The sequence below is a fragment of the Cheilinus undulatus genome, linkage group 20, assembly GCF_018320785.1.
Source record: "Cheilinus undulatus linkage group 20, ASM1832078v1, whole genome shotgun sequence".
Classification (NCBI taxonomy): Eukaryota; Metazoa; Chordata; class Actinopteri; order Labriformes; family Labridae; genus Cheilinus; species Cheilinus undulatus.
In genome coordinates, this window is record NC_054884.1 from 10,962,964 (window position 1) to 10,977,166 (window position 14,203).

The 14,203-nt window shown below is 39.0% G+C and overlaps 1 protein-coding gene across 1 annotated transcript; it reads right to left on the reverse strand.

The window, feature by feature from the left end:
• Window positions 1–604: 604 nt before the first annotated feature.
• get4 (guided entry of tail-anchored proteins factor 4) lies at window positions 605–13,177 on the reverse strand. Its single transcript, XM_041815638.1, has 9 exons — window positions 12,995–13,177; window positions 11,957–12,035; window positions 10,993–11,074; window positions 9,944–10,093; window positions 7,088–7,226; window positions 6,557–6,697; window positions 6,284–6,359; window positions 6,093–6,165; window positions 605–4,403 (listed from the first exon to the last, which is right to left on the reverse strand). The coding sequence occupies exons 1-9, from the start codon at window positions 13,132–13,134 to the stop codon at window positions 4,312–4,314; spliced, it is 972 nt and encodes a 323-aa protein (XP_041671572.1). The 5' UTR covers window positions 13,135–13,177; the 3' UTR covers window positions 605–4,311.
• Window positions 13,178–14,203: the final 1,026 nt, after the last annotated feature.

Below are 14,203 nucleotides of genomic sequence, written 5' to 3' on the forward strand. Positions count from 1 at the left end.
GATTTCCAAGTGAAATTCAAAATGTATTTTCATCTGAAAACAAGAGTTCAGGAGTGGCTTGAGACTAGGAAAACGACGATTGTAGCCCATTTCCTGGATGTCTGTGTGGTGGCTCTTGACACATTTCCAGCCTCAGTCCACTCCTTGTGAAGATCCCCTAAGTTCTTGAATCTGCACTATGTGGCAATCCTTCAAAGGCTGAGGCCAGTCAACTTTCCATAAACATGCTTTGATACAGCATTCAGAGAATAGCCTGCCCTTTGTGTTCTGGACAACAGTCAATCGACACTCTTCCCCACGGTTGTGGTTGTGTGAACTGAGCCTTAGCGAGAGAATGAAGGCTCAGGAAACCTTTGCAAATCAGACTTTTTCACAATATTCTATTTTAAGATAGTGGATTTTTGTGAGCTAGAAGCCCTACTCACCAGATTAAAACACAAAGTCTTGGAATATTTCACTTTGTAAGAGAATCTAAAATATATGTAAGTTTATTTTTCTGAAGTAAATCTCAGGAAAAATGAACTTTTACTTGATGTTCTATTTTTTTAGATGCACCTGTATACAATCACACACATGCACTTAAAAAAGGACAGGACAAGTTTGGTTTCAAGACATTCTCAAACTCTTCTCAGTTGTTTATTTACTTAATTAGTGAATCATCGAAAAGGCAAACAATCCTGTTTAGTTCTCAAAGGAAATAATTATCAAAAACAAGCAGCTATGTTGATGTTCTCTGACACAGACAGGCCTTTGGTCACACGCCTTTTTACTGCAGGATAATTGAAGGAGTAAATTCAGAGAAATTACTTTTAGGTGAGCAAGAAGAAGTTGTTTTCAGTTCATCAGATGCTTGGATGAAATCATGACTAGACGAGGAAAATGATAAGACTTCTGTGAAAAAGCAACAGTCACTTTGACTTGGGTTTCCCTTTTAGACCTCATGACTTTCACAGAAAGGTCTGCAGAAATCATCACTCCTCTTCCTTCTGAAAAGAGGCATTTCATGACTTAAATAACTACAACACTGCTTAAAACAGTCTTTGTAATATTGAACGCAGTTTTGGATTATATCTTTCCATTTATAGCACTATGACAGCAGGCAGGTCAGTCCTCTGTGGTTTGCAAAACAGCCAACACGCCAACGTTTACTTAAATTATTATAGAAAGAAACCTAAAATACATTAAAGTACTTCTGAAGTGGTGTCATTAAATGTGTTATGGACATCTCATACTTACATTTTCTGTTTTTACTGTCACTTTCAGTTGATATTGGAAGCCTTAAGCAGACATGCATTCATACATTTTATTTCACTGTTGTTTTCCCATGATTACTGGACATTTTCTCATTTTCTCAAGATCTTGTTTTATGCCCTACTCACACGGAATTAGTATTACCTAGGGACCACTGGTCATTTTTTATAATCTCACAGGACGTTTGTGTTATCAATCCCATATGAATGGAAGGCAATGAAGCATTTTAGCCCACAAAGGTGTCCTAAGGGAGTATCTGGAGCTACATAAAACATAGTAATGCTATCAAATCAATTTTGTTACTAATCTTTGACATATCCAAGACTCTATTTACCTCCAACGCCCCATCTCCCTACTCTTTATTGTATGGAAAATAACTATTTTTTTGTTTTGTTTTTTGTAATAAATAATGAAATATTTCAAATCATAAAAATGGCATTTAAAGGGGTAAAATCCTGAAAATGACTGAATGTTTGGTATTTTTTGAGCAAGTTTGCTGTCGCTTAAAAGATTTATGAAAAAAAAGCTGGAAAAATATCACTGTATGATGATTTAAAAGCAGTTTTTGTGTGTGTACATTTTTGCCACAAATGTGTCCAGAGGGTTGTAAATTTAAGGAGGGCACAACCCTGCTGTCCAAATGTGTGCGTGCACCGCTGCCCTCTTACACAGAACTTTTGTGCTTTTCCTCTTACAAGTGCCTGAACTTAAGTCAGAATTATTTAGATTTTCATTTCATGCATAACACAATTTAGGATTTGAAATGTGCCCCTCAACATTCAGTGTTCAGGCTGAAACAACTGATCTGCACAAGGAGGGTTGTTGTCGATACTGAAAAATGCAAATTAATAGAGCACAGAATAAAAATTAAAAGCATCAACTGCATACAAAATGTTAAACATGACAGGAGAGGTTCACATTCAACATTAGACATCTCCAGCTCTCATACGTTAACAGGAAGGATGCTCAAATTTCTCTCTTTTCCTCTGTTTGACCAGCTGCAGATATGCACAGGTGACTTAGGGGACCTCAGTGCACAATGGGAGAGTTAGAGGACACATTTCACTAGTTTTTTAGACATGGACAGCTTGGCACTGATCTAAAAACATTCTCTGCAGCACCCTCATGTTTTCCTTCATAAATGTCCATAATTGTCTGCACTGCATCAAACACTGATGTCAGGGCGTATTTCGCAAATTACCAGAGGTCCCAAGGTAATACTTATCTGGTAGAAGAGGGTATTAGTCGCATCATTATCTTGAGATAACGATGCTGGTTTTCCTGTGATAATGGGTCAATTTTAGTCCGTTTTTCAAGATGCTGAAAATTTAACATCTCATTGGACAGCCAGTGTCGTTATCTCCAAATAACAATTGCAAGTTCCCAAGAAAAACAAAATAATTTGTTATGAGGGGACAACAGGGTATTAATAATGATGAGAAACTAAAATGTAGATTTGTCTGCTTATGGCTTCCATAAGTTTTATCACCATATTTTTGCTTCATTTACATATCAAATTCATGTTTTTTTTGTTTCATATTGGTCATGAAGGTGGTCCATGGCCCTTCAGACATGAATACACCTTTGTTGTTTAATTTACTTGGCAAGCCTTTCTGGGTTCCTAGCATTGATTTTATTTTGCGCAACGTTTGCATTATTTAGAGCTGATTATAAAACCAAAACAGGAGACTGACAAGACCTGTGTTGATTGCAAGTCACTAGGAGGACAAAAAGACACTGAAGACAGACAAATCTAAGACAATAAGGCTGTCCATTATGAGCTGGGCCAGTGTATTCTCTGCAAACAATGACGTTAACACTGACAAACAGGAGCTGTTGTGTAAATCACACTTGTGATTGTGCACTGGCTGAACTGTTGTTAAATAAGACTCATCTCTTAGAGGAATTATGTGACAAAGGTGGAAAGTAAACAGGGCTTCAGGCTAAACTAGAAGTAGTCAGGTAACAGGCTTGTTTAAGCATTTTACAGCAAGATTCACTCCAACAGACGGGTTTTCACAGTGTCTCTTATCACCTTACAAACTTTAAAGGTCACCCCATCATTTCACAGTGGCAGACAGCAAGAGCCAACATCCAGTCAAATCCAAACTTTAAGCGCTTAAACTCCTCACAGCAAAAACATTTTTCGTGAATGAACTGTAACCAAAAAAAACATTCAAACTTGGATTGTTCCACATAATTCCTCTGAGATGCAAACAAGCTGAGCAGCAGTTCAGGAAGAGCACAGTGGAGCGAAGTGTATCCAGACAGCTGTGTGAGTGCAGTGGAACTGAAATGACCTTTGAAGAAAACACTGAGCACAGAGGGTGTGTTCGGTTGAGATATAAGGTGCGTGACGACCTTGAGTTACAACTTGGTAGTTCTGATTCTTTTTGTCCATTCTTCCAACAGACAGATGAGACAAGGAAATGTAAGGTTGCCTTGACTACAAGAAATTTAATTTACAACTCAAAGAGGAGACTTTTAACGGAATAAGTTGTTGAAAAATGCCAGTAACAGCAGGGCTGTTGTGTAGCTCCATGTGGCTGTATGGCAAACAGAAGTATTTGTATAAATGTAGTTGACTAAACCCACCTGTAATGATGTATTATAAGGAGGGATGTTAAGTGATGCTAACCTCTCCACCAGGAGACTCCGACCCCTCCCTCTTTGGAGCAGGTTCTCACTGGGAGAGGGCAATTTGTTATCGTTAAAATCAAAACACCCTAAACCAAGAGCAAGAGTCCCAAACTAATGCAAAATAATGATTAAAATAAAATAATATAATCTTACGATAAATCAACACGGGAAGAGTTCGCAGTTTGGCGTAGTCAGTCCCGGCAGTGCTGAAGGGAGGGGTTGTGGCCTAATACTTGCTCTTAGTTTAAACTGGATGGATAAGTGGGATTTTTGGAAACAGCACGCCTCTGAGAACACAGGCCGGTGCCTCGCCCCACTCTTGTTGTGAAGGTGAAGGACGGAGGCAGGATGGTCTTCCTCTTCTCTTTATTTTTTTCTTAATCTTTGTTCATTTGTTCTCTTTGTCAGGCTGCCGCAGGCTCAGTCCAGCTCTATGGGGCTGCTGTCCTCCTGAGCTTCTTCAGCTCCATCGTCATCCTCGCCCGATCCCATCAGGCTATTCAGCAGATTTCCTACAGAAGAGAGAGAAAGGGTCATCAGTCTGATTCTGTGGTTTATACAGAAAAGAAAGATAGACATTTCTTCCCCAGAAATGTCTTAAAATATTCTGTAAAGCATTGTAAAGGTATACAGTGCCTATAAAACTTATTCACCTCTTTGGATAATTTGCCCTATTATTAATTTTATAATTCAATCATGGTCAATATAATTTGGCTTTTATTTTTTACAGAAGAAAAAAGAAATAAGGAAAAGAACCCTCTTTAACATCAAAGTGAAACAGATTTCTACAAAGTAATATGAACAGCCGTATTGGACTGAGGTCTGGGCTTTAACTCAGCCACTCAAGAACTTCCGAGAACTGCTTCAGGTCATTGTCTTGCTGGAAAATAAACCTTCTTCCAAGCCGTAGTTCTCTTGCAGACTGAATAAGATTGTCCTCCAGGATTTTTCTATATTATGCCCCATTTATTTTACCCTCTACCTTTACAAGCCTTCCAGGGCTGGCTGCTGTGAAGCATCCCCACAGCATGATGCTACTACCACCTTATTTCACAGTGGGGATGATGTGTTTGTGGTGATGTGCATTGTTTGGTGTCCACCAGAAGTTGCATCTTGCCTGATGGCTTGGAGTGTTCTTTTGAATTCATGGTGTAATGGTAGCCAGGAGTACTGATTAAGCAGTGACTGGACCTTCCAGCTGCAGGTGTCTTTATTCTACAAACACTTGAGACACATTCACTGCACTCAGGTGATCCCCATTTCACTAATTGTGGGCTACAAGCACCAACTGGCTGGACCTCTGCTGAATTAAATCTGTCACTTTAAAGGGGTGAACATCAAATGGGTTTTTTCTATTTTTTGTCAAAAAGTCCAAATTATATTGACCATGATTGATTTATACATTAATAAAAGGATAAAACATCCAAGCGGGTGAACACTTAATTAGGGGCTGTATAAGACACGTTTGATGTTAAGTTTTTGGTTGGACATCAAAGCTCTAGTTCTCAGAAAATGATCAAATCTCTCCCAATTGTTAAAACTAGATTTTCATTATCTGTAATAAGTTAGCCATTATCACATCTAATTTGTATAACCTGACTGATGGAAAGATTCAGGGTGAAACTCATTGGCAGTGCCACAAATATAATTCATCAGTAATTGTGCCCTTTCAGGTATAAGGGCAGTACCTGACTCAAAGTAATGCCATGTTTTACCTATCAATTGCACATTTATCAGTTTCCATAGATTGTAGACTGGACATGATTTAATGTCCAATTACTTCTTTGTAAAATCATGGTTATTTATTTAAACCACTGGGTTAATTTAATTTGTAAAGAAGAAGACTATGCTTCCATTCCAAACCATTATAAAAAAATTCACAATCAAGGTATCCAGACCTAAAAGCTGCCTAGAAACAAAACTGGTGGCAAATCAACTTGTATTTACAGATTAAATTTACCATGTCCATACATTTTGGGAGTAAAAAGCCCACATGTAGAGTGAAGACTAATGGATCATCACCATTAATTATGCTTTCTCTAATTGCATTGCATTAAATGCATTGCTCTTGGTTCACTGAAAAAAAGCTTTAAAACAAAACTGCAAATATCTGAACTAATAATTCGGGTTGGTTATTTGATTATTAACTAAAGGATGCAGCCATAGTAAGAATTAAAAAATAACATTTTTGGTCCACTCACCTAGCAGCCCACCATACGATGGTGACTGTTTGGGGGGAACTCCAAAGAAAAGCTGTCCTATTCTGTCGAGATACTGAGGAGACAGAAGCCACGTACAAGAAGAAGGGACAGACAGATGTTGATATGATTAGGACAACAACTATGTCTACATGAACTCTATTTATTTTTAGCAGTACAGCATCAGTACTCACCTCATTATACATGGGGTCCCTCTTCAGGGAAGGTTGGTATTGCTCACATAACACTGTGAAAACTGTTAATTTACCCCTGAGGAGACAAAGAAATTAGGTTTCAGATAATTAAGAGATTTTTTGTACATTTGACCATCTATTTGTAAAGTATACAGGGAGTAAGAGATCAGCTGAGACTAACTCAGTTATCATTTAATGAAGAGTAAGTCTGTTTATTTCATACGTTATAATGACGATTGATGTTAAAATTAAAATGAAATCTTTTCTCCTCACCCATCCACTGCCAGCAGCAGAAACCAGATAAAGTTCAGTAGAGGCTGGACGAAGGGAGGGCCCTTTTCTATGGACGGGTGTTTCTCTGTGTATGTGCTGAACACCACGGAAGCGCTGTTTTTGTTCTTTAAGCAGAGGAACCTGAAGGGAGGAGGTTTGCATGAGAAAGAGACGGAAATAGAAACGAGCCGGAGGATACAGACAAAAAGGAGAAGAGAACGTGAAAAGTGAGATACAGTGGATAAAAAGAGAGAGGCAGAGGCAGAGAGAGAGATTAAAGACACTTTAAAGATGCTGCTCAGACAGAAATGGATATGACTGCAGGCCAACAAGATGGAGGATGATGCATCAATGTCACTTTCTAAACTGAACACAGACTACAAATCTTACATTTTCATTCTGTTGAAATGTCAGCCAAAATTGACTGAAGATTACAGAGTACAGCTGCATGCTTTCTGATGATATCGGGTTTAACTGTGAAGGTTTCATGAAGTAATGTGTTTCAAAGCATGGCAGTGACGCTTCACTTACTGTAGGACGGCCTGCGCCACAAACATGTCGACCTCGCTGCGGAAGCCTCGTGAGGCCGAGTACTCCACCAGCATCTGCGCACAGCCCTCCCCGTCAGATGAATGCAGGAAGTGATAACGAGACTCACTGTAGTTTTGTTCTGGATACAAACAAACATTTAAATACATCAACTGTTAGAATATATTATGAAGCTGGGACAGTGACAATAAGGGGAGCAGAAAAGTGCACTGGTGGGCCCCAGAGGTACTGTAGGTGGGCTGTGAGAAGTCATTTTCAATAACTAAACATCCTAGAAGTAAAAAAAAAAAAATTACATTACATTTTAAACGATCATAGTCTACTTAATACGTGGTTGTTATTGTTTTAAGTCTTTGAAGTAACAAAACACAGTGAGAGCTCTTATCTCGTGTCATCTTCTGATCATTTATTTTGTTTGAGGAGTTGAACCTGTGTCACAGTTTAAGTGGTGTTGGATTAACTGGTGCCATTAAGGTCCAGATTTTCAGAATTGATCAGTGTCTTTGGAGACATTAATGCTACCTGGGAAGAGTTTGCTGGGCCAGAGTGTCTGTTTACAGGGACAAATATTAAAAAAGAAAGTTTAAATGCCTTTGCAGATGCTTTAATAAAACAAAATAAATGGCAGTGACTCATTAATTGCACTTTGTTAACCCACAAACACTTTCTAAGTAATGTTAATGTATCTAAAGGTAAGCATTTGAACTGAAATTCTCTGTTTATTAAACAAAAAAATGATTACTAACAGGTAAATATTGGGCTCTAATGTTATGGTTGTAAAGGCCTTTGGGGGGGGGTACACTATACACAACATAAAATACACAAGAAAAAAAAACTAGGTCCTGTTTCAAAATGTGTCCCCTCTATGTGGACTTTGCCTCCTTTCCAATGCATTTAGTTGGTGATGTAGAAAATGTAAGTGAGTCCTTCTCCTTTCACTGTCTGCCTTTGGTCTCATATAATGCTGACACCTTTATTTTCCCAGAGCAGATCAACACTGCATATCAATACTGGCATAACATATATAAACACTGTGCACAAGTGTTAAGTCTTGGTCCTGATTTGCTGTTAGTCCTTTCATAAATCCTACTGTTAAAGCTAGTGGAAAATTTGATACATCTTTAAGCCTTTGTCTTATGTCATTTTTAGAAAATCAAAATTAAAATTGTGTTTGTTATGGCCAAACACAGCAACACTTTCTTGCATGTATTCTTATCCATATATCACCTTAAGTCATTTATTTCTGCAGCAATCCTTCTTTACCTGAGAATTTTTTTAATGGTCTTTTTAAATGGTTTGTACAAAAAACTTGCTTCCTCTTGACTCTTAAGTCTGCTTCAGACTGGACATGTGAGATGCATGACTTGGCTGTGACACGGCTTGATTATCAGTTTGTGTGCATGTTAAGTTAGGGCTTTCAGACTGCCTGAATGTGTCCTATGTCTCACATGCCTGATATGCATGGCTCATGTGTGGAGAATTTAGAGAATTCTTTTGCGGTTTTGGACAAAGATAGAAAGCAAAATGATAACTGGAGAGCCGCTTACCTTGTTGTAGCACACATGCATGTCAAAGTCAGTGCAATATGTTTACACTCAATTTTTGATGGCCCTGATGAGGACCACAAGCTAAAATGTGGCTGTTTAAAAAAGTTGCTCTCTAAGCTTCTACTATTAGAGAAGCTTTCTGTTTCTACCCCCTTTGTTTGTACAAAATGCTTTTACTTTGAATTATTCCCAACACGCTTTCACTATACACTCAATGAAGTTACTTGTAGGATGGTTTGTAGTGGTAAAACTTGTGAAGATTAACAGGGCTTTGACAGCAAGGAGATACAGCCAACACACAGCAAACTTTCGCCTAGTGTGAAAGGCACACCAGCAGGAGCTGGAGTGGACACACAGGACACATGCACAGCAAAACACACAACCCAGACTCCCCCAGACTCCACTGACCAACAAGTACCAACTTTAGTGTGAATGTGCAGAGACTGACGAAGAAAGGTTATTTATCTTATTTCATTTATTCATTTAAAGATATACTTGTTGGGGCTTTTATGACTTTATTCAGAGAAGAACAGTAGATGGAGTTAGAAACAGGGCTGCAAGAGTGGGCAGGAGACATGTGGGAAAGGAGCCAAAGACCGGACTTGAGCCCTGGTCACTCATATACATGGAGTGCAAACTACTAGGCCATCTACACCCCTATTTATTTATTTGAATCCCCATTTGCCACTACTAAAGGAGCAACTACTCTTCCTAGGGTTCAGGCAGACACAAAAAAATCCACATAAATTTCATTATAAGAAGTTGAAGAATATTTTAAAAGACACTAAAAACGGTCAATAAAGGTGTTAACAAAGACTGTCAATAACCAATATTTAGAAAGCCATTATCTTTGACTCAGATCGCAGGTTTTTGTGGCAGTCTGCACATAAAAACCTGATCACATCAAGCCTGCTTAGCTTTGTGGAAAGTTAACAAGTCCCAGTGGTGAGGCAGAGGACATCAGAGTGACCCTCTGATTGTGTGTGACTTTTGTTAAAGCACAAAGCGGTTGTGCTGATGATGTGTGTTTTGTAATGACATCAAACGATATGGGATGTTTAAAAGGACTTTACATGCTACAACGCTTCATTTCAATCATGAAAGTATGGACTCAACTGATACAATACTTGGTTATTTGACAGTTAGACAGGTCTATTTGAGTGTCACTTTAAAAAGCAGACATGCCAAATACTGTTAAGAGCTTCTCAGACATCTTTAATAAGCTGTAGATAGCTGCAATTTGTGATACTAAATGCTCTGTTCTTCCTCAGTGGAATAATGTATTGATTACCTTTCCACAAGGTGACAGCCAGCAGCTGGTGTAGTTTTGGATGCCCCAACTTGCCAGATCCTCCTGTGGACCATTTCAAGGCTCTGGACACAAATGCTACTCTCTCTGGGGAGTTCTGGTCCATCCGGCTGAACAGCTTCACCAGGCTTTCTGCTCAACACACACCAATTAAAACATCAGAGAATGAGCCATCCAATTTTAACATGATATTGTAACCTCCTCTGGCAAGACAGGCGTCTGGAATGGGATGAATGAAAGGATGTAAGGGAGTCTCCAGACAAGACATGTCCAAAGGAATCTTACAGATCTGTACAGTATAGGGACATCAACAGTGGATCAGTATTGGGTTGGCTGCAAACACAGAAGTCAACCCATCACTCACTTTAAGCAGCTGAAAATGCCTCATGGTACCCATTAATGAGAGCATTAAGATGTCATCTCACGTTAAACTTGCATTATAAACACTTTTCTTACACTGAATCTTTACACCACCCTTTTTTGCATCAGGGACATTCCTTTAGTCATGCATCACATTGTATATTTCCTTATAAAAGACAGTTTTGTTGTGTTTCTATGCATTGCCCTAATGTAGGGATGTATAGAAAATCCTATTCAAAGAAGATCTACTGAGACTTGATTTTATACGCATGAATCAGAGACCTTTTAATGGAGAATATGTCATTGATTACAACCGAAAAAAGGGGACATCAATTCTCCCATGTCCTGTTATCCCAGAACCAATCAGGATTACTTGATTACCATTACAACAGTTAAACACGTCATTTTAAACCAATGATCATCATTTACTGTACATAGATTTGCATCGATAGGATTCTTCTCTGTCAATAGCAGAGAAGTCAGTTTTGAGAAATATACATTTCACAGCACAGTTGAGAAACTTGCTTTTTTCTTCACACAAATAGAAGGGAGCAGATACAAAAAAGAGCTCATCCTGCAAGGATCCCTACTTAAAAAATCATTATACAATAAACAACCATAGGCAGTGTTGTAGATGAATGGTATTTTTTAACTTGTGTTTTAACACTCACCTAATATATCATCTTCAACTTTAGTCTCAGATTTCTCCAACACCTCAAGTACCAGCATGGACAGGTCTGCTGCACTGTTTTGCTGGAGATTAAAAACAGAAAAAGATAATACATTTTGAAAATCCATGATTTCAATTTTTGTTCACAGAAGAACAAGAAGCTTTCAGATCAATTTACTAATCTATTTACCTTTTTGTTGGAACAATGCTTGTTGGCAATAAATCTTAACCATTGGAAAACCTGTTAATTTCCCATTTAAATGGTGCCACATTTGAAAGGAACAAGCATTTGCGTAATGAGCAGCAGAGCCGAGTATGTGGGTTGCACCCATAAAAATTATCCAAATCTTCTCTCCCATTGCCAACTAGCTTCTTCTGGCATTGACTCTTGTTTGGTACTGTTTGGTGGATGATTAAAGGCTGAAGAAAAATGACATATTAGCATTTTAACAATTAATTAATTTAACAAACAGGAGGCTAAGTAGCGTGTGGAAGAACAGTCACAACAGTCTGGCACCTCCGCCTCATGCTGGTCACACACTGCTGTGGGATGGCATTCCCTTCTTCGACCAGCATCTGTCGCAAGTTAGCCAATGTGGTTGAATAAATAGCTTATTTGCCATGTTTCTTTAGACTTCAATCATCCAATCCACCAGAAAGAATTCAATGGGTTACAAATGTGACATCATTTAAAAGGGAAATAAACAGGCCTTCCAGTGGTATAAGATTTATTACCAGGAAGCATTGTTAGAAAGAAATAAACTACCAAACACAAATTTCCTTCCTTTCTGTATAAGATATGTGACCAGCAATAGTATGCTGTCAGCACTATCCATCACCTCTCAGATGGATTATTTCATTCAAAAGGCACTACTCCGTCATCACAGTTCTGCCAAAATAAAAAACTAATTGCCACTCATTGGTGCCATCTTACACATGACATTTGCACACTTATGATCCTGTACCTGATTGTAGCTGAAGAAGAGAAGAGCACCATTATACATCAGCTCCCTGGCCTCAGCATGTTTTGCCTGTGACATGTACCTGAAGGAAGACAGAAGGGTCAGCATCACACTTGAGATGACAAAACCTGCTTACTAGGACAGAAGCAAGCTTTGTTTGCATCACTACCAACCATCTCTGCATGGGGCAGCGAGATAAGGTGCATGCACAGGTCTGGCTACAGATAAATAACAAGGTTTAAATGCATGTGCTGTTGTTTACATTGTCATTTACGTGGCATACTGTAATTCCAGTGTTTCTCTGTCATATATGTTCCAGCTATGATGCAAACATGGCACCCAGCGTGCTTCTCTGTATTGAAGCAGGCTTCTTTGCGGACAAGTAAGTGTGTGAATGTTAATGAAATATGCAAACACTGGGAATAAATAGACCGTTACTAACTGGAGCAGTACGTGTACGTGTCCCAAACAATTTAACCAGTGATCTTTAAGCATAGACAGATATAAATAGTGATTCAAAAAACACTCTAGACAGCGAGCAAAATCAAGGCGATCAATTTTATTTCATTCTGCGGTGATCAGGGTATGGATCCCTAGATGGATGCTAACACAGCTGGACAGCTTCACGCTATGGGCGTTTGGGATCCTACAACGTTTAACGTTAAATAGAGGCCGTATTTTGTATCGGCGTTAGCATGTTAAATACGTAACCACGAATCTGAATGCCGTATACCATTCTTTCTTACATTAGCTAATAAGTTAACCCGGCTTCGGCTATCATTAGTTGTATTGCTAAACACGTAGCTAACTAGCCCACTAGCCGAAGTTGGCAATCCCATTTTGTGACAGCAAAAGACTGACACCATAGCTGTCCATACAAACACACGGGCCGAAATGAGTGGGCGGGTCTGCGGTGAAATTATCCAATCATAAAACGACAGGCACAGAAGCAAGGTTGACAGCGGAATGATCTGGAACAGGGAGGCCCCAAAGCCAAATGACAATTACAACTGTACTTACGGACGTAAGACGAGACCTTACCTAAAAAATAAAGTCCTGTACATCTGATGTGCTTCATAGTAATCCCCTTTTTCTACACTAGCTCGCAGTTTTCCCTCCACCCGTTGTACGCCTCCTCGGTTTCTGGCACTGGAGCACCTCAGAGACTCCTGCTCCGACATCGTCGTTGCTCCGCAGCAGCGCTCGAGCCAAGTGTTGACAGTGCTTAACCGGAACGCTTTAATCAAATCAGACCCTCCTCGCTTGCCGTAGCCGGTGTGTTTTGGTCTTTGGTTATTTAGATAATGAGAAAACGCAGGTCAACATCAGGAAGCCTGATGGCTGTTTGAGCAACCTAAACCTAACAGCAGTAGGTGAAGGTTTAGAGATTTAAATCTACTCTATCTTGGTTAGTTGAGAAAAAATATTATTACGATAAGGTGGCCTCACCTGAGATATTTATTCTTGTAGCCCATCTGTTATTGTAGAGAACTTCTATCTAAAATTGTAAGATAAATTTTATTACTTTTTTTTAACCAACTTAAATTATTGGCCACTAAAGTTGCATGTTGCATTTTTTTTCTACATTTGACTTCATTCTACAGAAACCTGGTATTCAGTCTTCATTTTAAATATTTTAAGTGGCCTTTGTTAAACCATTAAGATAACCAGGTAATGTTGAGAGGCCAGTTTCAATATTTAAAAAACACTAAACTGATAATTATAACTAATTATACTTTCAAGGGTACCCTCCATATTTGCCACCCCTCTTGTTATGTTTAATACTTTGAACTTTTCTCCTCATTATCTTAGAGTTCCAGCCAATTGGTGCTAGTAATCTCAAATTTAGTGAAATGAGGATCACCTGAGTGAAGTGAATGTTTCTCAAATGACTGTAGTATAAAGTCACCTGTGTCTGGAAGGTCCAGTCACTGGTTAATCAGTTTTCCTGGCTACCATGACACCATGAAGACAAAAGAACACTCCAAGCAAATCAGAGAAAAGGTTTTTGAAGAGTATAAGTTGGGGGAATGGCACCGAACATCCCCCAGAGCTCAGTTAAATCCATCATCAAGAAATGCAAGGAATATTGCACATGTGTAAATCCGCCAAGATCAGGCTGTTCTCACAAACTTGGTGACTGTACAAGAAGGAGACTAGCGAAATAAGCCACCGAGACACCTATGACTACTCTGAAGATGTCACAAGCTTCAGCAGCTGAGATGGGAGAGACTCTGCATACAACAACTG